At 36.6% G+C, this 26,105-nt stretch overlaps 1 protein-coding gene across 2 annotated transcripts in view; it reads left to right on the forward strand.

The window, feature by feature from the left end:
- Positions 1-9,097: 9,097 nt before the first annotated feature.
- The window catches only part of LOC100892166 (fibropellin-1), a 31,747-nt gene continuing 14,739 nt past the window's right edge, over positions 9,098-26,105 (forward strand). For both annotated transcript variants that reach the window (XM_031000452.1, XM_031000451.1), the window contains exon 1: positions 9,098-9,416. In XM_031000452.1, the coding sequence (XP_030856312.1) occupies positions 9,381-9,416 (36 nt within the window). In that variant the 5' untranslated portion in view covers positions 9,098-9,380. The remainder of the gene's footprint in view (positions 9,417-26,105) is intronic.

Raw genomic sequence — 26,105 nt, forward strand, 5'->3', positions numbered from 1 at the left:
CGGAAGAGAGGAAATGCCATTTTATGAGGAAGAAAATAAATTGTAAATGCAAATGTAGGAATAAATAATGACAACACCATCAAAAATGTCGACTAGGGGTGGAATTCGATCTTCGTTATTCTTTAGATGAAAGTACCATCACCTTTTCAAATAAGACCGAACCATGGACCATGACCAAACTCTGCTCTCGATTAATCCCACATATTTCACAGGCCCAATTTTAATTCTCACTATAGCTCTATCTTCCGGCATGCTTTGCCTAATAAAGTTCGAAGACGGAAGAGGGCCAGTCAAGTGCTTAATTCCTGTATGTGCTCAATGCCAAGGCCATGCTAGATTTGTCTAAGCACATGCCGACGATGCGCTCTGGTTGTTACCAGGGGCAACTACTAATAGCTCAGGTAATGATGCTGCAAGTTATATTGACATTACGGTTTTATTATGGAAACACGAAACAAGTTTATATGAACGATCATGTCGTGCATGTCTGGATATCGATAGTAAACACAAACTGTAAATTTTGTTACTACTGTTCATTTTTGTATCTATATTTTATATTACATGTAAAATCATTTTTTTCCTGATTCTTTTAAATTCGATTTTTTTTTTTTTTTTTTTTGGGGGGGGGGGGGGCTTGAACTGTGAATACCAGGGTTCAATATGGTTCATTACCCAATCTAAGGGGGAGAGAGAGAGAGAGAAAGTAAGAGAGAGAGAGAGGGAGAGAGTGTGTGTGTGTATGTGTGTTTTTACAGACGTGTATCAATCAGATAATCATTTATGTCTGGGGACCAACCTTTAAACGTGACCATCCGAAAGGCGTGACTCAATTTCGAACCTGTGTCCTCGGCTGAATCAGTCTGGTACTTCCACTTTTAGCTGGATTACAGGCGCACACCACAACGCCTATAGTTAAAGAGAGAAATACATGATGACTGATTGACTGATATAGGAGAGAAGACATTACAATAACTCTATTTCAGTTAGTTTGCTGGTAATCATATCGAGTATTTTTTTTAATTGTACGATAACAAAATAAGTTCAATTCCCTGTAAATCCAAGAAAACAATTGCATACTTTGTTTATCTCGACAATCGAATATCGTAGACGAATAGTGACGTGATATATCGATACTAATATAGCATAACTGTATTCTACTGTATTTTAGGATGACCAATTACGTAAGGAAATACCGATCGGATGACAAGGGACCTTTCCCTATGGGTCATTACTTATATAATTTAAAGATCAAGGCGGTTGGCCATCGAAACAGGAAATTTTGAATCTACGGGTGTGTATTAAAACATCCTAAAGGACGAGGGGAACACGCAGGTCAGAACGGTATTTCAGGAAACAATTGATTAGGTTAAGTTTTGAAGTGAAGTTGACAATAAATTACAATACATCCTCACCGAGAGAAGGGAGGTCAACTGAGTGCGTAGTCACGTTGATGTATAAACAAAGCAAAACATTGCATTTTTTTTTCAGTCAAAGCAAGCCGAAGTCATTTTTTTCTTCAACATAGGATATATGGCATACCTAAAGTAAAAAAGACGACTTTTTAAACAAAAGGTATCAGGAGGGAAAAGGGTATTCCATAGGTGAGAAAGTTAGATACTGAAAATCATGAACAAGTAATTTCACTTGTCCAATGAAAACAAAATGGGCGTGGTTTTGTTTACCCCCTAAGCCAAGGTGAGAGTTATCAAACCAAGTTTCCTCCAATTATACCCCATTTTCTAGAGCCCCCTTGGATAACAATGCCCAAATGACTCACATAGCAGCTCTTTAACCTAATTTCTGTGGAGTCCGGTGTTCTAGAAGACAGTAGTGTAAGTGCGTATACCCTACCATCAACTGCGAACCAAGAACTGTGGTCATTATACATGTAGAATGAGTCTTTCACAATTAACGCATACATTTAATGATACAGTAAACTACCTTTCGAGGAAGTAATACACAAAAGCCTTCGTACAGACATTTAAAAAAAAAATAGTGGTTCGAAAGCTGAATGTATTAGTTTACATGCTCTTGTTTCACTTCCAAACTATGAATTCTAAGAATGGGAAACATTTCTACGCAAAGGGAAAAAATCAAGGTACCATACTTGTAACAATACCTATCAAGTAAGATATACCCCGGATGTATTTTTTGGTTCTTCATTTCAACTCTCATTTTTCTTTCGACACTGCCTCCTTGAATCAAATCCCTTGTCAACACCATTAAACGTTCTATATTGATGTATGATTTACTGTATGGATTAAGAAAGAAAACTAGGTCTGAGTATCATAAAGCTTTGAAATTGATGCTGAACAAATCTATGTCAGTTAGATGTGATAAAATGGCAAATGCATTAAAAGAGAAGAATAGCAGAAATTTTTGGAAAGAGGTGAAGAAACATTCAAAAAAGCCTAAGGGTTACCCAAACAGAGTGGATGGTGTTCAGGGGGAAGAAAATATAGCAGAGTTGTTTGCATTGAAATTTGGAAGGATATATCAAAGTATTGGATATGATGAAGGAAATATGGAAACGTTATTGAATCACATAAACTCCACTACACAGGAGAAATGTGAATGTAATGAGTGTTTACAGAATGACCATGTTATAGGAGGAGATGAAGTATCTAGAGCAATACTTAGGTTAAATCATTCCAAAAGTGATGGTGTAACAGGTGTGATGTCTGATCATATTATACATGGAAAGAAAATAATCAGTGGATATTTAGCAATGCTTTTTACTGCCATGTTATGGCATGGAGTGTCGCCAGATGGTATGCTCAAAAGTACAATGGTACCAATACCTAAAGGTCGTTGGAAAAATTGGGCGATTCAGGAAACTTTCGTGCAATAACACTTGGTAGTATCATTGGTAAAGTTTTGGATTATGTATTTATGAAAAGGGAAGAAGGGAACTTGCAGACTAATGACCTACAGTTTGGATTCAAAGCAGGGTTATCAACTACACTATGTACTGCTATGGTTAAAGAAACTGTATCGTACTTTAATCATGAAGGGAGTAATGTGTATGGATTATTGCTAGATGCTAGTAAAGCATTTGATAGAGTTAATTATGTGAAATTGTTTGACATTATGCTGAGCAAAGGGGTCTGCCCAATGATATGCAGGCTATTGCTTAATATGTATAAGAATCAAAGGCTAAGGTTGAAATGGAACAATGCATATTCTGATTATTTTACAGTTAAAAATGGTGTTAAACAGGGTGGAGTTATCTCTCCTTGCATGTTCTGTTTGTATCTAGATGGGCTGATAGAAGAGTTATGTGACAATGGGATAGGGTGCTTTATGGGCAATGTTTTTGCAGGAGCATTTGGTTATGCAGATGACTTGACACTGCTGTCACCTAGCGTGACTGCTCTTCAAGAAATGATTAAAACTTGTTTAGATTATGCCATTAAATTTGATATTCTGTTTAACCCTGAAAAGAGTCAGTTAATAGTTTTCAGCTGTAATGGTAAACCAGTTATGGATCCAGGAATCACGATAAATGGAAGACATATTGATATTGCATCAAAAGTAACTCATCTAGGGAATGATATTTCTAAGAATATAAATGATTTTTGATATCTCAAAGTGTGTTGGAGATTTCAATCGACAATGTAATATGTTTTTGTTTAATTTCAAATATGCTAACTCTCACATAAGAAATATATTGTTTCATAAATATTGTCCGAGTTTCTATGGCTCACAGTTATATCCTCTGTTTGATAAATGTTTTGATAATATTTGTAGACAATGGCGGGTTGCAATAAGAAGGGTTTGGAAAATTCCATGGCAGACACACTGTCATCTTTTGCCTTATTTAGCAGGTGTTATGGATCCAGAGTTATGGTTTGCAAAAAGATGTTTATCTTTTGTTGTGAAAGCTATGAATTCCAAAAATTTTACAGTGGCACATATAGCTGGAATGGCCAGGTATGGAGTTTATTCTGTGTTGGGAGGTAACATAAGATTCTTGAATGATAAGTACTTCATGGATAACAATGAAATTCAAAAGCAGTGGGCTGTGCAATGCCAAGTGAATGATGAGACAATACGCATAGTTGAACAAGTAAAGGAATTGATCAACTCGAGGGATGATTATTTATGTAAGGGTTTCCTTAACCGAGAGGAGTGCGAGGAAATTATCTTGTATTTATGCACACTCTGATCTTACCCTGTTATACATGTATTCTGTTGTTGATGTTGTTTTTTGTCTTTACATATATTGTAAATGTGCCTATTTGTAGAATATATTGTATATTTTTTTTAATTTTTTTTATATGTGCTTTTTAAAGCGAATAAAGAACTCTTGAATTGAATAAAAACTATAAAACACCCAATTGGGAATTTGAGACCTTCAAAATATTTTGTATAACATAAATCAATTGTAATTTGTATTGTTTAAATAAAAAAGAATATGCTTATGCAAATTATTTGTGATGACGCGAATAGGCTGTTTTGAGTAGCTTATATTTTATGACCTATACTTATAAACGTTATTGAATATACTGCAAAAGTATGGCTTGTACTTTGGTGTTAAGTTACTTCGTAACATGTTATGTAAATGTGACAGATGACAAACACTTAAAATGTCATTCGTAGGTGAACATTTTGAATGCATTTCATGTAATCAAAAGGAGGCTAGAAATAATGGCTTTCCAAGTAATTGGGTTTTATTATTATTATGAATGAGATTTGTTTTCAATAAATATTTTGAAAAAAAAAAATTAATTGGGTTAATGAAAGAAAAAAAAACATGAACATTTCAAAGAACAAGTTGTGAAAGATTTAAAGGATGGTTCCTCTTCTCACATCTCTCTGCCTTTGTTTCTCTCCCAACTCCCCCCCCCCCCTTCCTTTCTTTAGATACATCTTTAATTATTGCTGTTCGTCGGTATTAAAACATGTGCTGTAAATTATTCTATTATGAGTCAATTTGTATCATTTTCTTCCCTTTTTAAGTTTATTCCGATACTATTTATGAATGAAGATATCAGCGGAACGTTTCAATTGCTTCAAAAACTGAACTATTAGCCGTTGAGACCTGATGATCACCCAGTCTGTGATTTATATATCTTCGTCCTTTGATATTGTACGATGAAATAACACGTCTGCCCCAATTTACAAGCACAATTCAGAAATCAGAGACTGGGCCCTAAATACAACGCACGTTTTTTTTTCATCAGAAAATAGCCCTATAAATCATCTTCAATTAATCGATACAGGGAGTACAATGATCATAGGCTATCTGCTCTTTTTGGACAGAATATAAATTATGACATTAACTATTTTCAGGCAGAATATAAGCACCTGACGATTTGCACAACGTTCACACATTAACCAAATACCAATTTCTTGCCTGGTATAACGTATGGTGAAGTTTGTAACATGATTCCAGTTTCTTAGTTTAGTTCATATTTCACTTTCACATTCATGACATAAATCAAAAGTAATACACAATTAGAATGACAAGAATTGTTCCTTCAATGGGCTTTAAACAAGATAATATCAGGCAATGAAAGTAAAAAAAAAAAGTCGAATTAACGTACGGAGATATATATACAATAATTGCATGGTATTAGAAATTGGACAAATATATGTGGTGAAATATGAGGGAATCTAGTAAAAAGCTAAGCTGTACAATGTAGATTCCCTGTTATAAATAAGAGCAGTCTATTGAGTATCGGGTTATGTTTAAATAATCACAATTAAAAGGGGGGAAAAGAAGAAGAAAAGATGTAGGACTTTTTTTCCCTCTTGAATTACTTTTGTATTCCTTCTATTTTTTGGTCAAATATGAAATAGGCTCAGTGCTCCAAACTGAAATAACCTGATCTGTAGAACATTATGTCATATTATAGTTATATATTTCAAAGACAGACTACCCTTTAACGTAGGAAGTAGTAAGACACCGTCCTTTGTTAAGGCCCGGTCACACAGCCTTTCGCGTCTGTATCGCGGGTAAAATTTCGCGATTTTTTTTTGCCCGCGGTTGCCCGTGGTGGAAAATGTGCAAAATTGGCTTACCCGCGGTTTACCCGTGGTATGCCCGCGGAACAGACGCCGGCGACTGTTCCGCGTCCTTATCGCGGGTGAAGCGCGGCGGTACCGCGGCCTACCACGCTTACACGCGGTACACACGCTAATGCACGTGATAACAACGCGGTACAGACGCGGAACAAACGTGCTATGACCGTGCTCCACCCGCGATTACCCGCTAAAATTTCGCGTCCAATTCCGCGTGTAACCACGTCTTAACCGCGGCCGTAGCACGTCCTAGCACGTTCGTTCCGCGTCTGTACCGCGTCTTTACCGCGTGTGTACCACGTGTACCGCCCGCGATTACCCGCGGTCTAAATTTTTGGGCAGCCCAAAACTTTTTCGCGCGGCCAACCGCGTGTGAAATTCTTACCGCGTGTAACGACGGGTAAAGTACGGCTGTATCGCGTCTTTATCGCGACCTCAAAGCGTCCAACAGCGTCAGCTTCACGGGCAGAAATTTTTGGCCGTGATTCGGCCGCGATACGCCCGTGAAGGGGCTGTGTGACCGGGCCTTTAAGGCTGTTGGACGCTTTGAGGTCGCGATAAAGACGCGATACAGCCGTACTTTACCCGTCGTTACACGCGGTAAGAAATTCACACGCGGTTGGCCGCGCGAAAAAGTTTTGGGCTGCCCAAAAATTTAGACCGCGGGTAATCGCGGGCGGTACACGTGGTACACACGCGGTAAAGACGCGGTACAGACGCGGAACGAACGTGCTAGGACGTGCTACGGCCGCGGTTAAGACGTGGTTACACGCGGAATTGGACGCGAAATTTTAGCGGGTAATCGCGGGTGGAGCACGGTCATAGCACGTTTGTTCCGCGTCTGTACCGCGTTGTTATCACGTGCATTAGCGTGTGTACCGCGTGTAAGCGTGGTAGGCCGCGGTACCGCCGCGCTTCACCCGCGATAAGGACGCGGAACAGTCGCCGGCGTCTGTTCCGCGGGCATACCACGGGTAAACCGCAGGTAAGCCAATTTTGCACATTTTCCACCACGGGCAACCGCGGGCAAAAAAAAATCGCGAAATTTTACCCGCGATACAGACGCGAAAGGCTGTGTGACCGGGCCTTTAGTATGCTACTACATCTGCTCATCAATCACGACTAAGAGAGGAAACAATATAGATCCTTCAATTCAGGTAGACGCAACCAAGCCTTATAACCAAGCTATACTATGACTTCCGGTAGTAAGATTGTAGAATCACATAGAAGGGGTGGGGGTTTGTAAAAACGAAACTAAAAAATGTAAAATGGAAAACGCTTGTTCTTGGTCGCGTGAAAGAACCTTTTATCGGATAATTTGTACTCTTATGATGTTTGCTGATGAAAAAAGTGCATAAGTTGAAGTTCGTTTGATTAGTTTGAGGGTTTCCTGTAAACAGCTAGGCATAACGAGGAGAGTGTCCCGGGTACCCAGGCCTTTGCTTTATCAATTTCCTTTAGTGACAGACCAGACAAGGTCACGGTAACTATACAAGATTAACGCAGGAAACCCTTAGGCTAGCAAATTTTTATGATAATTTTGTTTTGAATACTCATAGTTGTTCTTTTCAAAGTTCGGGGCAATTGCACTAGACGTTAGTAAGTAAAAATGTACAAATGTGATTATTTAGTAAGACTATTAAGTAAATGCATTTACCTTAGCACTTCCAAGGAAAGTACGAACAACACAAAAACAACCGATAATCAAACAACAACAGCGACTACAACAAACTTGCATGCATACGTCAAGTTTGATTGCATAGAGGTCACGAAACCTTTTTTAAAACCTTTCATAAAGCATCGAACAGCCACGTGGCGTGTCGATACAGTGTACCATGGGGACCATGGCAATGGAACAACGTTCTAGAGGCATGTTTAATTAGACAATTTGAACTAGTTAATCACGTTATCCTGCAATGAGATGCACACTCTATTATTAGTGTACTATAGTGAGGTAAGTAATGAAGATTAAAACAAGGACATAAAACGACAGATTTTGTTGTTGGGGGGGGGGGGGGAGTGTAAACGTCTCCGCCCTATGATTGACACGCTAATCTATAAATAATAAAACAAATTAATTTTAAGATGAAGTACTTGTCAGTTATCAACAAAATAGAATAGAGTAGGTAAGCTATCTAAAAATCAATGATTTTTTAGTTTGACAAACTTTGTAATACAGTGAACGGCCTGTGTAAAACGCAAGTGGAAGCAGGTTGTAAAATTTATCCGAAAGAAGAATTTTGTTCAAGGTAAATAAACGACGATTATTTCGAACAATTTGAAAAAGACAGTCAAGACGGCTATTTCGTTTAAAAACAAAACGCAAAAGCCATGATTTAAAGCTTTAAAATATGTTTACTCGTTGCTTATCTTGGTATTGAAAAAGCGTTCGAGAAAAATTAAACAAAAACACATTAATTTTGTATACCTTCTTTTTTCCCCGTCATTACATTATACATGTACGCTATTCATGTGTGTCATATATAGACGTATCATAATTTGCATATTATGGTTGAATGAATATAGAAATTGATCTTATTTTAATCCATGGGTAGAACATACACAAAGGTATACAAATCAGCACGACTACATCAACATTGTAAACAATCGCAAAAGTATATAGGGAATCATTTCAATTTTCCAGTAAATCTACATTACTTTGTTTGTTTTTAAGAATTCTAAATCTTGACAGAGAGAGGGAGAATAAGAGACGATCTGAACCAGATATTACAACTTATCCATACTAATACGAGGAGGAAATATCACATGATCATCGTGAAAAGATGGTTCAGTCTATTTCCTTGACGACCCGTTCATGGTAACCATGGCAACTCACTGCTGCCTAAATACTCTCCCACAAACGAACTTTTCCTGAATTTTGTGGCGTGCAACGAAAACATCTGTGTTGCAACTCAACCAATGGATCAATGACGATTTTTTGCTCGATATTGTTTTTGTATCTACATTGCATTTCTACGCATGCTCATGAGCGATGACGTCAGACCTACTAATTATATCTAGCAAGAACTTGACTTTTCCTCAGAGCGATGTGTGCGGGTGCTTGAAATAACGACTACGGTGCTTTCCTCCGGAGGAGCTGGAGGTATTAGCGCAAAGAGACAAAGGGTGCCAAATTAGTCGGTGCTAGCTAACGCGTCCGGTAGAAGGTGGAGAACGTACGACTCACTCACACGTTCGGCATTTTTCGGAGATCATACGGAGACGGAACATTGGTAATTATTGATGCGCACTAGCAGACCGAAGAAGGGAGATCTGGCAAAGTACACTGCGGTTTTTAATATTGGATTCATACTCTCTCCATTGTCTTCACTGCTTCAAACAAAGAGAGAAATATGGAGCTTTTGTTTAGAATAGCCTTGTCCTGTGTGGTGAGTAATTAATTATTCATATTTTGCAGCAAAAAATAATATTTATGTCTATTAAATTCATGATCAAGTTCGCCAAACTGGACTCGAAGTGTAGCTCTTACACGGTAACTCTGTAAGGGCGTCAAGGTGTAGCGTGAAGCGCATATTTTCATTACCTAGATAACGATCATTGTCAAGAATTTCTAGTGATAACTTTTTCTCCTTGGTTAGTGTTATGTAAATGTTTACGTTGTCATTTTCGAAACCTGGGAGATGTTTGTTCTCTTGGGTTCATTCCTTGTCCATACGCTCAAGGTCAAAACGTCATGACTTTCATCTTGTGGATGAAAAAAAAAATATTTTGTCAAACCCATCCCAGGAAGGATTGCTATATCCGTAAGTAGAGGCATTTAAACCCAAGATTCAAATGATTTCATATCAAACTAGAGAAGAACGAACTATCTCCGCACATCGGGTAGAATGCGTTCAGGTAGCCGTAGAGAACACACAATATAGACTGGTCTATGTAAATCAAGTACTTTTTTTGATTTTCCTATGAGACAAGCCTTCACAAATCTTCACTTCAGTTTATTTTATTTTTATTTTCACACGAAAAACAATTCATTAACAAAACTTATAGCATATTAATAAAATTTATATTCATGAATAATAAAGACATTTACACAACATAAGTTTGTATTGCATTTACATTAGATAATTTCTAAGTTACATGTGAAAAGGGGAACTTAATAAAAAGCATAGCTGGTAGAGTTTATGTTCCTCAAAATCAATTTGACACAGTGTCATTCATAATCAGGTAGAAGTATAATAATTAAAACGAAAAGAAAAAAGAAGAAGCAAGTATCAAGTATAGCAAAATATACAGACAAAAACAATTAAATGATGTTGATGATGGATGTAAGAAAAAGAGAAGTAGGAAGAGAAGGTAAAGAATGGGAGTCAGAAGAAGAATGAGAAGAGAGAAGAGGAAGTTTAAGAATGGAATGTTCAAGGTCGGGCCTCACGGTCTTGAGATTGAATCGTACGAAATGAGTTGAACTTCATTTTACTTTTTCATGGCAAACTTGAATACAGCCCAAAAGTCTGTTCTAAAGAGGAACAGAAGGAAAAGGAGGGAAATAATAAAAGGAAGAGAGTGAATTTAAATGTTCCGTATATTCAGTTCAATGGAAGGTTATCAAGAAATGTGACTTCAGAACTTTGCGGACCGTTTACCACGAAAATTATTTTTTACATAATGCCTTTCAGAACTTCTTTAATGGATAGAACTTCCTCGAACTAATTACAAGATTAACCTGACGGTGTCAATGGCCCCTTTTCTTATAGAAATACATATATCTTAATAAGGCGATGAAGACGTGTCTAGGAAATTGTAGGAAACACCAATCAAAGATAAGAAGCCTCAAGCTAAGTGAGGATGTAATTGGGTGGATGACGGTATGTGAATGGAAGGTGCACCTAAAATATGGATATATAGTTACCAAAGTTAGTATATCAGTTTTCAAAATAATGATACTTATACTATAATGAAGGTCATTGTAAAGCTAGGTGTTTTTTGCCAGGACTGTAGGTCATTGTTAGACCTGGTAGAGTGTTGTTGTAGCGAAGGAAAGACTCGATTTAAGCTTGAACACTCAAGTTGACGAAAGCTTTCCTGGTGAGTAAACACTTAAAATATAGTGGTAAATTCTCTTTCCCTCGAATAGGACGTTGAATGGGGAAAAACAAGTCTGCCTTTCGTCATCCTTGCACAACAGGCGATTCTGAATGATTATGATCATTTGCAGGAAAGCAAGCAAAGGATTTTTAGGTTCTATTTGGCAATATCGTTCCTGATTTAAAAGTAACAAGTATCAGAGTCTGTATACAGCAGGTTTTTAACGTACTCTCTTGATTTTGAGCCTCTGCATTGAGATATATTGCACCTTCGCATTATTTCGTCAGCCAATTATCTCTGTTGCAACTATAAAAGAACGGTCGGCGTCTGTTCCACTGTTAATTTCCGTATCTCTCTTTGTTTAATATAATGAAATTAGTCTACATTATCATCATTTATTCCTATATATTCAGGTGTAAGTGTGTTACGCTTGCAAGAACACTTTACCACAAAAAAAAAATGTTCAAACGCCCTATAGGATGGATTGTAGTGATCACCGAAGTCTGGAAAGACAAATCATTACTACGGTGTCAGAATCTGAAAGATTCCAATGGAATGTAATGATGCAATCACGCACGAACAAAGCCCAACCAAATATTACCAGTTTACACACATGTTCATTTTCCATCCTTGATACACAAATCAATATAATACTGAGAAGTGGGGAGGGTTGTTTACTTAGCATACTTGACACCAGTGCTGCAACCTTTTTCATTGATGAGTCGGGGAACAATTTTAGTGCTCGATCACCATATTGATGAAAATTCAGACGATTATTGTAATATAAAAGAAAATCTGGATCTGTAGCATATCAAGTTCAAGTTTCATTTATGGGGGGGGGGGGGGGGAGGGGGAGGGGGAGGGGCTGTTTTTGTTTCTTGTATTTCTTGTTCACAATAGATGACTTGTTTCAATGTGGATGTGATGAATTCCAGGTGTCTGAGTGGCATTATGTGTACAGGAGATGCCCTACTTGAGAGAATGTTTAGTCTTGCATTTGAATTGTAGAGAAATCTTTCTACATTTTTCTCGGGGAAAGAAAAGATTATGTAATACAATTAGAATAAATGTTTGTTTTTTCTCAAATAAACAACATAACTGGAAGTTTAACTTAGTGTTGTTGATATACAGCGAAAAGAACTGCCCACAGTCATGGGATACATGACATTACGTACATGAAGCATCACAATTTGTTATAAACCTTTAAACTATATATTGTTATATTTGGAAATACGAATGATTTTTAAGCACGATCTTTTAAACTTATATATTTTCTTACTATAATAATCTTCCTCATAGGAGCAAAAAAGCCTTCTCTGCAAAGAAGTAATGTTGTCGCGGGTGAAATGTTTTTATTGATTAGATGGAATAATGATGGAATAGTGATCCCGTTTGAATTCTACTAAGAAATGAAGAGGATGTGGAATTCTACGGACAGGAAACACCCCCTTTATGCGAATCCAAAACATCTGCGTTATAACTTGCATTTGTGCTCGAGTACCTCATAGGATCACATATTTTTAGACATGAATTTCTTTAGTTTCTGATTCACTCTAACATGTGTCCGTCTCATTAGCTACATGATTAAGGTTCGATACTGCCTTGGCTCAACACTTCCTACTACAGCCTCGTTTATGAATATTTAATATATTCTACGAATGTAGCCATAGAAGATTTGACGGCAACAAAATGTGCACGAATGTTTGGCATGTTACACCAGCTATTACTCATCATTATCGCAATCGATAGATGCCTGATCAGCTGTTCTTTCTCTTTACCGATCTTGAAACCAAGGATAGATTCACTAGAATAGCTAAAGAAAATGTCAGGAAAGGTGTTTGTTGTCCATGGTAACGAATGTATTTTATATCCCTCGATTTGTTCTCACGAATTCCTTCTCTAGGTTCATTGTCAGGTTACGTGTGATGAAGGATAAGGTATATATTCCCTGGTGGGAAATCCGGCTGCATTTCGAGTGCCTTGTTGGGGGTCCGATCTTGTAATTTTAGCATGATCCATGGTATTTGTAGTAATCTTGGAACAATTTATTGTTGTATTTAAACACAAAACGCGCCAAAGGAGGATTAGATCAAATTCCAAGTAAAGCATCCTCCAAACCAAAGAAGAATATATGTATATGATTGCGGCGAATTTCAAGCTTCCTCTTTAAAGTATAGTAAAAGTTACATACAGACAACCTCTGGATCAAACTTTAGCAAGTTGAATAGATAATCGCTTCGCTTGAAACTTTCCGATTAGTCTTTTTTTTAATCCAGTGTAGAATCATGTATAGCTGGAGACTGAAAAATGTCAAAGATTGTCTCTATTACTATTTGGTAGTTCGAGTTACCACTTATCATAATTATTTTTAAAAATGTGCCCCTTATTTACTTCTGTCTGTTCATTTCACACTATGTACAGAATTCATACAGTAATCGACCTTTTGAGTTGTGAAGTGTACTTTGGTTTGATTTATTCATAATCACATAAATAAAACGATGAAATATATACTAGATCAGCACTGCCTGTTTCCCAACATGAAAATGAAATGAAAAGAGTCACTGAAGACGTGCAGAATAATCCATTTAAGGACGTGTGAATTGGCTGATTTAAGGGGCCTAAAAAATACAATGAACTTGACAAATGAACATCATATTACAAAAAAAGAGACATGCGGGCATCATTAATGTGTAAAAAATCCAAAGGAAACACCTACAGGGTTATATCCTCTTTCACTTTGTCAAGGTCATTCTAGTATAGGGCAGTATTGTAGTCATGGTAGTCCTAAACCAGGGCCCCCATTTCATAAAAACTTGTTATAAATAACAAGGCGCGATAGCTCAGTCGGTAGAGCAGTGGTCTCGTAATCCGGTGACCTGGGTTCGAAACCAAGGCGATGATGCACTAGTGCCCTTTGGTAAGGCATTAATCCTCATTACCAGAACCCTCGCAGAGGACCTATTGCCGTCGGCCGTCCGGTTGCTTACTCACAAGCATTTATGCTTTCTTAGCAGTCAGGTAAAATAACCACTACCACAATAACTCCTTAAGAACTTTAAATATGCCGATCAGTGAGAAAATCTCATAAAAATAGATTTTCGAATTGCCTTTTATACCCATGTATTGAACCTTTCAGTCGGCTTTCGTACACTTAAGAAATTACCTTGGTAAATATGACGGTAATTTTGTAAATTTGATCATTAATCGTGTGTACATCAAAGTTCTGACATCATTATAGTCTGAGAAGACCTTCGATTGATAAGCATGATGGGTTTATATAAGTTCATATGATATAGCTTTTATGGTGTTGCCCCACTTATACGTTCTGCTGGCAATATAAGTTTACCCCCATATACTCCCATTATCCGGGAGTAGACCCTCGAACAGACTGACAAAGCTAAAGGGAAACGATTTAGATATAGATGACTGTAATGTTACAATTCACTAACATGAAATAAAAGATTGCTGTGATAAATTCACACATTTCTACGTGCACATAATGATATATTTTTAATACTAGTAACCGTCTTTCCACTTTAAAAAAATTATTTAAGATACTAGTCTAGGTTGGTGAAATATAGAATTATAGGTAAAAGTTGTTGATGAATCAATATGCTTTAATCATTTTCTCACCTTTTATCGCTCTTTCGTTTAATTTAATGTGTCTATCATTCTCATCCCTGCAATTGGTTGTAAATTAATTGTACACATATGTCAACGTCATTCTTATTTCATTACATATCATAATTACACTATCATATCCAATTGCGCAATTGCGTTTAACGAGTTACATCTGAATGAACTAAATTCCATGAAAATGTAAAAACATATATCTTGAAATTGTGACCCTCCTGATTACCAAGGTATATTTGAATCCAAATACTGTAGAGTATTTACACATCTTGTTTCCTCTTACTACACAGTATAATGCATACAGTAGTCAAAATCTTGACACTAATTTACAGCACATTAGGTGAACATTTTTATATCTTTCCGGGTCGTTATAAAACGTTGTTTATGTTTACACATAATCATATAAAACTAAATTGTTCAATATACAATAACATTTATGCCATTGTGTTTATGTCCTTGGTTTTGTATCTTTGAAGCAAACAATAATACTTGTATTTTGATATCGCTGTCATTATGTTCGGTGTCTTTTATTACAAGTGGGAATCGTTTTCCTGTAAGATAAAGTTGAAGGAAATGTCATAATTTGAATCTTTGGGAATGGAGTCATAAACGACACACAACTAGCATGCACATGTGGTGTTCTTGAACTAGAATACAACAATACCAGGATCAAGGTAAAGGTTCATTCGTAGGGTGGTGTCGGACTTAATGAAGGAAATGTTGACATAAAGTTATCCATTTTAATTTCCCAGTGAATCAGGAACTAGGAATTGTAAAAACAGAACCAGCAAAACAATACAAGCATCAGTCGTTTGCCAAATGTCTTGCTATTAGACATTAGTATATGGAGATCTGGCTCTTAAAAACTATGTGCTAATGATACGTAAAGTGATGAAAGTCATGGAGAAAATTAGTCTAATCTGTGTCTTAGCTTGCCCTTACACAGTACTCATGATACTTCTGACTCAGGGCTCATCACCGCACTCATCAACAACTGTTATCCCTCTACCAGTTGTTCCTTTGTCAGAACAGTTTTCATCCAAGGAAGACCCTGGTTCATCTCTTTATCCATTACAAACTGGTCATTAGTAAGTTAAAAACCCTTCGCCACATTATCATATTAGGTATAATCCGGCAGAAGCAAAAGAGAATTTCTCTTTGTCCTTCATCATGTTCATTTCTGATGCACGACACGCGTGACATTTAATACTTCTATCCAGACAGCGTTTGTTCGAGAGCTTTGCAGGTCCCTCTGAACATTTGGAGGGATTTGGTAAAACCCCTGGCTAAACTCTTCCCGGATCGATGACATAATAGTTGCCCCCTACTGAGCTGGTGAACTTGACAATGACAGAGTGAATGTGAAACGCCCAAGGTCCTGGGATCTGAAACATTCAAACAATCTAGTCCTGCTGGTGTTTTATTTTGACTCTATGAACACATTGGTGAAATATTTTGGATGGAATTGTGCATTACATTTCATTATAAGTGAATCGAACTGGAGCTAGTAATATTGGAGAATATTTCATAAATATTGTCCAACGAAATATTTGTAGATACAGCGACCTTCCCCACTTCAATTCATGTTCACGTACGTTTTAAGAGAGTAAATATTCACGAATCCTAGTGGTTGAAACATATGAATTGGAATAAGTATGTAATGGAGAATTCAGAAAGATTACTAGATATATATAAATTACTGATTGTTTTACTTTTCTTTCACATATTTGGTCTAAAGTCCTGCCATTTTTTTCACACTGGATTTCAAGTTTAAAAAAAGGAAAGGTTAAAACAAAACTTTCGATACAGATTCTGTCTAGACGAGACGAAAAAATCAATCATCACAATGACTCTTTCCATCATTTCTGTACATCAACTCGGTTCGTATGATAAAATGTCAAACATAACGGCATGTTGAAATGCCAATCCTAATCTAAATGACTTTTCAAAGACGATATCATTTCATCCTGTATCCTGAAGATCCTTTGTCTCATCGGCGGGCAGGCAGGCAGTATCATGCAGAATACATCAGCGATGTGGTATCTAAATTTAGCTTTTCAAAGCCCAAACATTCTAACTCATTAACATTTCCTGATGATTAAAGTCGCGTCTTGGGGTTTTGATGTGTACCTGGTATCATCATTCCATACAGCTGTTTTACCAACCAATTATGGAGTAATAAATGCGGTACGATAGCCAACCTATAACGCCATTCGAATTGCATTGTGGCAGCAGAATTACCAGAATAACATCTATATGTTAAGGATCATGAATATAGTGATATCCAGTTATTAAGTATTTGAATAAGCGTACAAATGTTCTACTCAATCGGCACGCTACTTAGATGAATATTAACGTTTTAATCTCTTTTTGACGATATATCTTAGTTAGCATTGTCAGTCAGCAGTCACTTGACTTGGCAAAGTGCCTCAAAGATTCTAAACCTAGCGAGAGTTAATAGAAAGACCATACAATGTGTGATGATACCGTACTATGCATCTCATTACACGCTTTACTCATTATACCAGGGGCAATCTCATGCATCAAACATGGCGCTCTGAAACAAAAGATTCTTAATGCTGCATTCAAGATAATGAGACATCAACATTGATAGGAAATCAGGCGGGAACTTTGCACCGATGTGAAGGCGAACATGAATCATTAGCTTAGTGATGGGCAGACCTTCTGTTTGTTTATGTTGTTGCACTTCTACACGGAAGTGATTTTGAAAGCTTTCGTAAGCGATTTCCTCCAATCTGGCAATGATCCATTCCTAAATACAAGATGACTTACCTTTAAAAAGTTTGTTTTCATTATTTTTAGCATTTAGCCCCTGTATTCACATATGGTAGCAATTAGTTACATTAAAAGAAGGCATGGTGGAAATCAGTAGATCTACAAACATCACGATCGCAAAAACTTTCCAGAAATCCGGTGCAATAATTATCTTGAAATTTCAGCTATTTATATAGCATTTATGACAGGGTATGATTAGATTTCAGATTTGACATATAAACCTATTCACTATTGAATCTTCAATCATTTTAAGAGGTGGCGTTCATTATCATGATCTCTTGAAGGTAATACCATTTAGCATAGTTTTGTAGAGGATTTGATATCATTTCCTACCGCTTCATTTTCACCAGGTCTTGGTATCAGCTTTACATGACATACCAACTCTATACTTACATATTTTAATGCCAGGAAATCTCAAACCACACAACGGAAATACGAAAAAGCTTAATAATAAATCATAGGTTCGTGTTACAAGAATGTCAAAGATAATAACATGGTGCAGATTGAATTCTTGAAGAGGATGTGTATCCACAAAATAATTTTTTCTACGAATTGGAGAAAAAATATCAAAGAAATGCAGCGGGTGTCTTACTCGAATTCTTGTTCGTCACCTATAGTTCCTCGATAGGAAATAGGAAATAGCTTCAGCGTTAGTACGAACCTAACAATGAAGATGATATTGTCATATATTTTTTTATATCAATTTCCATCCTTGATTAATGCCGTGTACCCCCCCCCCCCCCTCCCCGTTGACAGATGATATTGCAAATTTAAAGATTTTATCCATACGAGGTTTTTTTCATAGGATTTTATTAGTCATATTACATAATTGTAATAATAATAATTACAGTGCTTATATAGCGCCTAACACTTACTTTGTCAGAAGTCTCTAAGCGCTCTACAATAATGCAGCATAATTACCCTGGCTTTAGCAGTGCAGCTGTTACGCGCATGATCAGAGCAAATTTGCATATTTGATATTTCTACTTGGCAAACTATTCTACGCATTGATTTGCTATCATTTCCTCTTTGCTTTTAGAAGGAACTTACAATATTTCATCTTAGTTAATAGACATACGCCTCCATAATTATATGCACATGATCTTCTCTCTAATCGATGGATCTCCTGGGGTTTTAACCGAATATTTGAAAGATTGTATACCGACATCTCAAATAGTTCTTCTTCAAACATTGCAACCACGTATTCCCGAAAATATATCTAGAAGAGCTAAGAAAAGAAGAAACTAAACATGGTTTAAAATCAAGAGTAGAGGATGAGTCGAATTCAGATGTGGTCCTCTAACCTAATTTACAGGAAGAGGGGCTGATCTACGTTGAATCCATTATTAATAGCTTAATCACCGGCCCATCCTCAGGATTATTATCATTAGATGACGGCAAAATGAAGATTCTTGGGATATCTGCTAAAATGAGTAGAGAGATGACTCACATTTATTATCGCTTCCACATGAGTAAGACTCACAGAAGTAAAAAAAAAAATGTATGTATTGCAATTAAAATGCCATAATATCAATGTTTTATTTGCTTTGATTCAGATGAATTTCAACATTTACAATGATGTATCGATGAAACAGTTTTCGTTTCTGATCAGTAAGCCTTTTCCAGGGACAAAGTGACTATAATGCATCGGCAGTGATCATGTATGTTACCAATTACAGTATTCAGCGCCTCATAGCCTGCTCAGAGGCAGCACATCTATTTGCTCTCTTAAAAGAGAAGAAAGAAAATAAATGAATAAAGAAAGCAATAGATGACAACAAAATGAAATCACCTTTTTCTTTGAAAGATCCTTTATGACTGTTTGGACGGTCCATTGGTCAGAAGAGTTAATAAAAACAACAATTATTTGATAATAGTTCCATCGACTTCAATTCATTTCATTTTTTAACAGCGAAGGGTTGATTTAACAATGTTATAGATTGATAAAACTTTCTTTAATAGGACAATTCACTCATGATGACACATAAGATAGTGTTCATTTCATGTGAGAAACTATCCACTCTATGCATATTATTTGCAGATTGATGCCATCACCTTTAATTTGGTGATGCTTCCTGCGAATATCGTAGCGAGCTCATGCGCTAATGAACCCGATCGTACGTAGTATCGTCACTAATTTGAAAACCATCTGTTGATGGTCTGATGGGTTTTGCACCTATATATATAATAATTCTTGAGTTTCCCGCTGAAAACCTGAAGAAAAAATTGCATTCGAAGGTGATGGGCGATCGCTTGTAACGTCGCGTTACTAATAGGTTGATGGCTGTTTGCTTTCTAATACAAACACAATGCAAATAACATATAGGTCCTAGCGGAATCTGATATCACTCATAATTCGAGAATTTGTGAGATTCGAAATGGGTATTTCGTAATTGAATATGAGATTGAATTTTCCTCTCGTGTTGATATTGTATTTTAAATATAATTAAACTCATAGCAACAACAATAAATGGCGGTACTTGCTCATGCTACATTGAGCTACCTTGATGAGACTGTGTAATAAAGCGCATACAAACAAATCTCCAAACTGAATATCGACACTAGAAACGTGACCTACGTTTTAAGTACGTGTATGTAAGATCTCAAGGTAGTATTCAAAATTTGTCCCTGAGGAATAAAATATGTTATGTATTTTTTGACAGTTATTGTTTGACATTTGATTAACTGAATATGTATATATTATGTGTGTTTGTGTTTGTGTGTGTATATATATTGCCTTTACATTTTTCATTACGGTTTAGAACTACAAATTAATTTCACACAAATAAAAATAACTGACAATTAAAGCCTCTCCATTTCAAGACCTATTCGCATCTGCTATGCTATCTCATTTTTTTATTTTTCTGAATAGCCTCTGTATCTCTATATATGGAACTATCGCTTATGTACACATTGCTACGAACCATTACGGACTGACAATGAAAAGGCGCCACTAGTAGAATATACAAATGCCTGGATTCCAGTGTGTCCTCGATGTGAATACAATAAATAGTGGATTCCACTGTGTACGTCCTCGATGTAAATACAATAAATAATGGGTGAATAGACCAGCTATCATGTATTGATTTTAACATGTTTATATACGGGAGACACAAGGTTGAAGATCACTGTGACGGTCAGTGGATGGAAGATACATGCAATTAAAAGAGTCAGCTGATAAACGCATTTCAACTCGCCCCGTTTACATATATATATATATATATATATATATATATATATATATATATATATATCTCTCTTTCTATCACACTCACTCCTTATCGAGTAATTTCCTGCATCTTTTTGTTCTCTCTCTCTCTTTCACTCTCTCTCTCTCTCTCTCTCTCTCTCCATCTCTCTCTTTCTCTATACGGTTTTATCTGTCTCTCTTCCCTTTTCATAAAATCACACATTTTTTTTATAATGGAAAGATTTGTCAGGAGATACAACTAAAATGTTTAGGCGAATTTATAAACGCATATATAATAGGCCTAAACGAAAACATGTCAGAGATGACCGTGAGAATATAATCAATTTCAATATGCTTAGAGAGCGGTGATAAGTATAATGTTTCTCCCTAAAACAAAAGATTTAATACTTAGGAAGATATTCAAGATCGAAGACATGTTTTTTGCTGCTTTGTTCTATTTTGATGCGCTCTGTAGGAAGTCATTCACCTGTTCTACTATGAGCGGAAAAACTCAATAGCTACTTTTTGTTTGTACAGCTCTTTCTAGACGATCTATTATGACAAAGAGGTGTGCTAAAAATGAAAATTTGAACTCGTCTTGTCTACTTCCCTGGTGTGTTCCAATTTTCTCGTGGGATTATAGTGCAAGTGTGGTCCACCCCCTTTCCTGTTAGACCAACGATTTACAATGTCATGAGAACACGTGGGCGTTATATATCAACCATACAGTAGCCCCTCAGTCATAATTCAGATTTGTAAGCTATAATATAAAACACGTGATTATTGTTTTCTCTCGTGCATATTGTGTGGAATATACGTGGTATATATAGGAGTGTCATAAACTCATAATGATGTCACCTTGAACTAAAACCATACAAAACCAAAACGAGATTGATATAAATGCGGTTAATCTAATTGGTTTCGAGTATTCTTGAATAATTAGGACATCTTTAAGAATATTACTTGATTACTAAGACAGTATAGGGTAAAGTTTGTGTGGAAGTTTTGAATGTTAAGACTCGCCAGGTTTTTAAAGATTGAACAATAGATACTTTTCAAACTCACATAGTTGTATGTGAATATCACAACACCCAGATGTGAGTGGAAGTACATATCACTAGAGAGTATGTACGTGCCAGAGATATTATCATAGTTATATTGTTTCCTTTGCAGGCACATAACTGAAACCTAAGCGGTACTTATTGATTTGAAAACTAAGACAAACAAAAACACACAAAACTTAGTTTCATAAAAGAAAAACTACATGGAAATGGACAGTTTTTTGGCATTGTGAAGATGTTGTTCGATCTGCGCATCAATTTCGCGTCGCATACTTCCATGGATGTGACCTAGATAATAGAGCAGTCTTTGTACACCGTACTGATAGACAAGACGGGTATGTGTCTTCACGGTAGACTGTTTATGATTACAGGTGCACTCCGTACCTCTCTATCTGTCACGCTGTCCAACAATCTTTGATTATCACCAGATAGATGATTATCGTTCGTTAACATAACTTCACGAATACAAGAGCAGCGTTGATGGTTGAAGTGATGACATCGGGTGTCTCTAACTGTGTCTCTTTGGTAGATGCAATTATCACCGAATCTAATGAAAGACAAGGGGTGATAATTACAAGGCAATGGTTGGCTGTCCAGCCGTGACCATCCGCTGATCCGTGTCTGTAATGTGGTCAATCGAATATATGAACATAACCATATTCACAAGTCTTTATTTGGCGTCACCTTTGACTTGGAGAATCGCTATAACTCTTGGGTCTCTCCTATAATTCTAACAAAAATACATACAGTGGATACATCTATCTATATACCTGTCATGAAGAAAGAAAACGAAATATTTTAAAGATATCGATTCCGGTTTTCATCGATATCTTTAAAATAGATTTTGGCATTAATTACTCTTGAATTATCATTTCTTATGTATCGAGTTCCTTGTACGCTTAAATCATTGTATAAGATTACTTTGAAAGACAAAGCCAGAAGAGTGTTTATCCCTTTGAATAAAGACATCGCTTCACGCAGGAAACCGAGTGTTGACGTATGTTCAACTTGGAACGTGGATTTTAAATGGAAATCAGTTCCTATCTACTTCCCTTGCCAAGATTGTATTTTCAACTGTGTGCTCCATTTCTAAATGCCAAAGATAATAACTCAAGTCAACAACCATGACTTGACTTGGTGTTATCCAAACTATATTAAGCGTACCCAAGTATTTGGATGTGATACTTAAACCATAATACTTACTACATCCTATGGATACATCAAACATAATACACCTTGTCTGATATGACATCACAAATCCTTTAATATTTTGCTGGATGATTATTCTAACTTTGAGGTAATCCGTGCTGGCTTATCCTCTGTTTGTTGACGAGCCTTTATTGGTCATGCTCTACTGATATCAGTTGATTTTTATATGTTTTTTTAATGTGTTGCCGAGATGACTTAAAATCAATATTCGATCATCATCCTTTGTAAACATGGTATAGTTAATGGTATATTATTCGAAGTCAGTTAAAATATTTTTGAATTTCATTCTGGAACCCATAATATACAAGCTTTGCTTTTTACTAGGTTCCTAATATTTCACAATATTATTTCTCTGTCTTACAATCATGTCTATCATTTTTTCAAAATGCATTTTCTCAAATTATATGTATGATACAATCTTGTTATGTGGAATGTGAAACATTAATAAAACAAATAGAACATCCCTCTCTGGGGTTATTCCTTCAATGCAAACATAAGCAGAAACGAAGGTAAGCATGAAGAAATCTCTAACTGTATATCCATCACAATGCATGCATTGCCAATAAATGCGACACGACCCTTTGAACTGAGATATGTCCACCTGACAATATCTCAAGGTGATATTCCTTGTACTAGTCGTTTCCTCGAAAGACTGTATCAATATAATATACACATACTTTCTGCTAGTTCTTCTCCTCCTTCATCCTAATGCGCTTATCCGCGCTAATCCATCCACGAGTGATGTGGATTAGGAGTCCTAGAATCTTGGGAGTAAACCTGAGCACAATGTAGGGCTCTTTTTGCATCAAAAATGGCGCAAGTTTAAAGCCCGAGTATTGGGAGACGGAAATGTGGTATTACCTTATCCTATCCCGTAGAGTCCTAACGACGAAGCGTCTATCTCCTGTTTCCAATAGGTAAAGTCTTTAAAGGGAAACGTTTCTTTTCTTAAGAGGAAAAAATAAAACTAACGAGTCAATACTGGGAAAAATATTCTATATGTCGCAACATTAAATTTTTGAGCGGATCTCTCATATTTAAACAAGCAAAGTTGAGTAGTACAATTTGTATAAAATACTAACCTAATGATACTAGGAGGAGGAGGGGAAAAGGATGAGAAAAAGACAGGAAAGAAAAAGGGGGAGAAGGGAGAATAAGAATAAGAAGATGGGAAACAAAGTGTCAAGTGTAATGTTGACCGACATTAAACTGTTTGTACTGAGTCTAGCTGAGGTCTGGGGCATCATTTAAACACATTCAAGGGAGGGGGGGGGGGGTGACTCACCAAAACATACATCTATAAGGTAATAACCAGTATTGTCAAAGCTCGAATATGAAGACCTCTAACCCCAGTTTCAACTTTGTACGAGCAACTTTAGACACATTTTAATGTGGATACCTTTCCATTTTACTCGTGTAATAAAGTGGCTTTGGATATATTGGTAATATTCGTGTTATTACACTTTAAAGCCCATCTGTACTAGTGAACAAGACGGATTAGACCACCCTGCAAGGTCACTGGACAGGTGGCTATCTCATCAAATCAGCTCTCAATTAACATAAGAAAAAGAGGATCATGGGGGCCAATGGTTACCGATTAGGGATTGTTTGTTATATAGAGGGAGCAAGTAGCTACATATAGTACAGTGGGCCTTTAACATTGCTACACTGTGAACCGGGTCTATTACTGTTCCTCCTACATCCTTATTCCCTGTTTCGTACAATGTCCTTTGCTATAATGAATACATTAAATACGTAACGATTACATTACTGATCATTATTATCGGAATAAAAGTATGTCCAATTTATATGATGTATGTCCATAATTATGATTCATAATAATTTCGTAATAATTTCGTGACTGCAATGATCTATTGTTTTACCATGGATTCAGGTGAGCAATAATACATATCTCATGTGTGAATCTGTCAGTCATCTCTTGGAATAACAGATCGAAAGTAGGTTTCACAGGAAAGTCTTATCCTTTCAAGGCATCTCTTGTCTCTCACATTATTCAAATGATTTTCCTTTTCAATTATTTAATTCGACAAAGGCCATGATAGATTAATCTTCCAAGAGTTTGGCTGTCGTATGTTTAATGTTTAGAAACGATCTCAGTAGGATTGCGACATACTAATGTAAACCAGGAGGGGCTTGCAGGCATGTTTTTTCTAGGATGCTATTATTCTGAATTCCAAAGAGAATCAACGACAATAAGACTTCGTCATCGTCTTCGAGGTTTTAACCGGAAGTGTTTTGTTTCCTGCACTTTTCTTGCCATACATCATTGGCAGCGAAGAGGATTTCATCAAATTAAATTCTTACGCCATGTTCAAGTTCATGTTGAGAATGCTGCGCGAGGGGACTTCGTATGGATTGCGAAACATTAGGAGGGCACATTTTCGCTTTATTACATGAAATATTTCAACCATGTCTGATAAAACGGTGGTAATAACGAGACCAGAACAGGTCTTGCGTATTATCACCTTCATAGGATGTCAAGCGTGAACTAATAACGTGTTATATTCATGTCGAAATCATTCTTGCGTGTTTAAACGGGACCTACCTAGTCCCACCCTTTGTCGTCATATTTATGATATGACTTCATTGGAACGAAGAAAGTTACCGACGGTAGTGTATGGCCCGACTTTGTTTCACATGAACATCCAACCATGGACCTATCCTCCGATTAATATTTTGGCGGCAAAAAGGCCCCCAAAGAACCACCCCCACCTAAATAGCAGCAGTATAGCAGCACTGAAAATCGCAAGGTTGTCATGTGTATTACATGGCCTTGGTGTGTGCTTTTTTTCTTCTGTTAAAGAATGTTAATTAAGTACCAGCAATTTCAATATTATCCTTTATCCAATCTCTATATCTGTATGTTCAGCATGTAGTTATGCATCTTGGTTTTTTGCTTGATAACAATTCATTGAAATAGTTTTTGCAAAGTCATGTTTTAAGGGTAGTAACGCCGATTGGCACATATTATAGCTCTACCAGTGCAAAGTTCCTTCACCCGGAAGTTAAACGGTCCTTAAGTTTGCTATGCCGAACATCCCGAATTTTACCAAATAAGCACATGTTTATCATTATGCAGGACCAACTATCATGTTGTCACAATATTTCAGAGTTCAAGAATA

Source organism: Strongylocentrotus purpuratus, unplaced genomic scaffold, assembly GCF_000002235.5.
Source record: "Strongylocentrotus purpuratus isolate Spur 01 unplaced genomic scaffold, Spur_5.0 spur5_scaffold_6, whole genome shotgun sequence".
Classification (NCBI taxonomy): domain Eukaryota; kingdom Metazoa; phylum Echinodermata; class Echinoidea; order Camarodonta; family Strongylocentrotidae; genus Strongylocentrotus; species Strongylocentrotus purpuratus.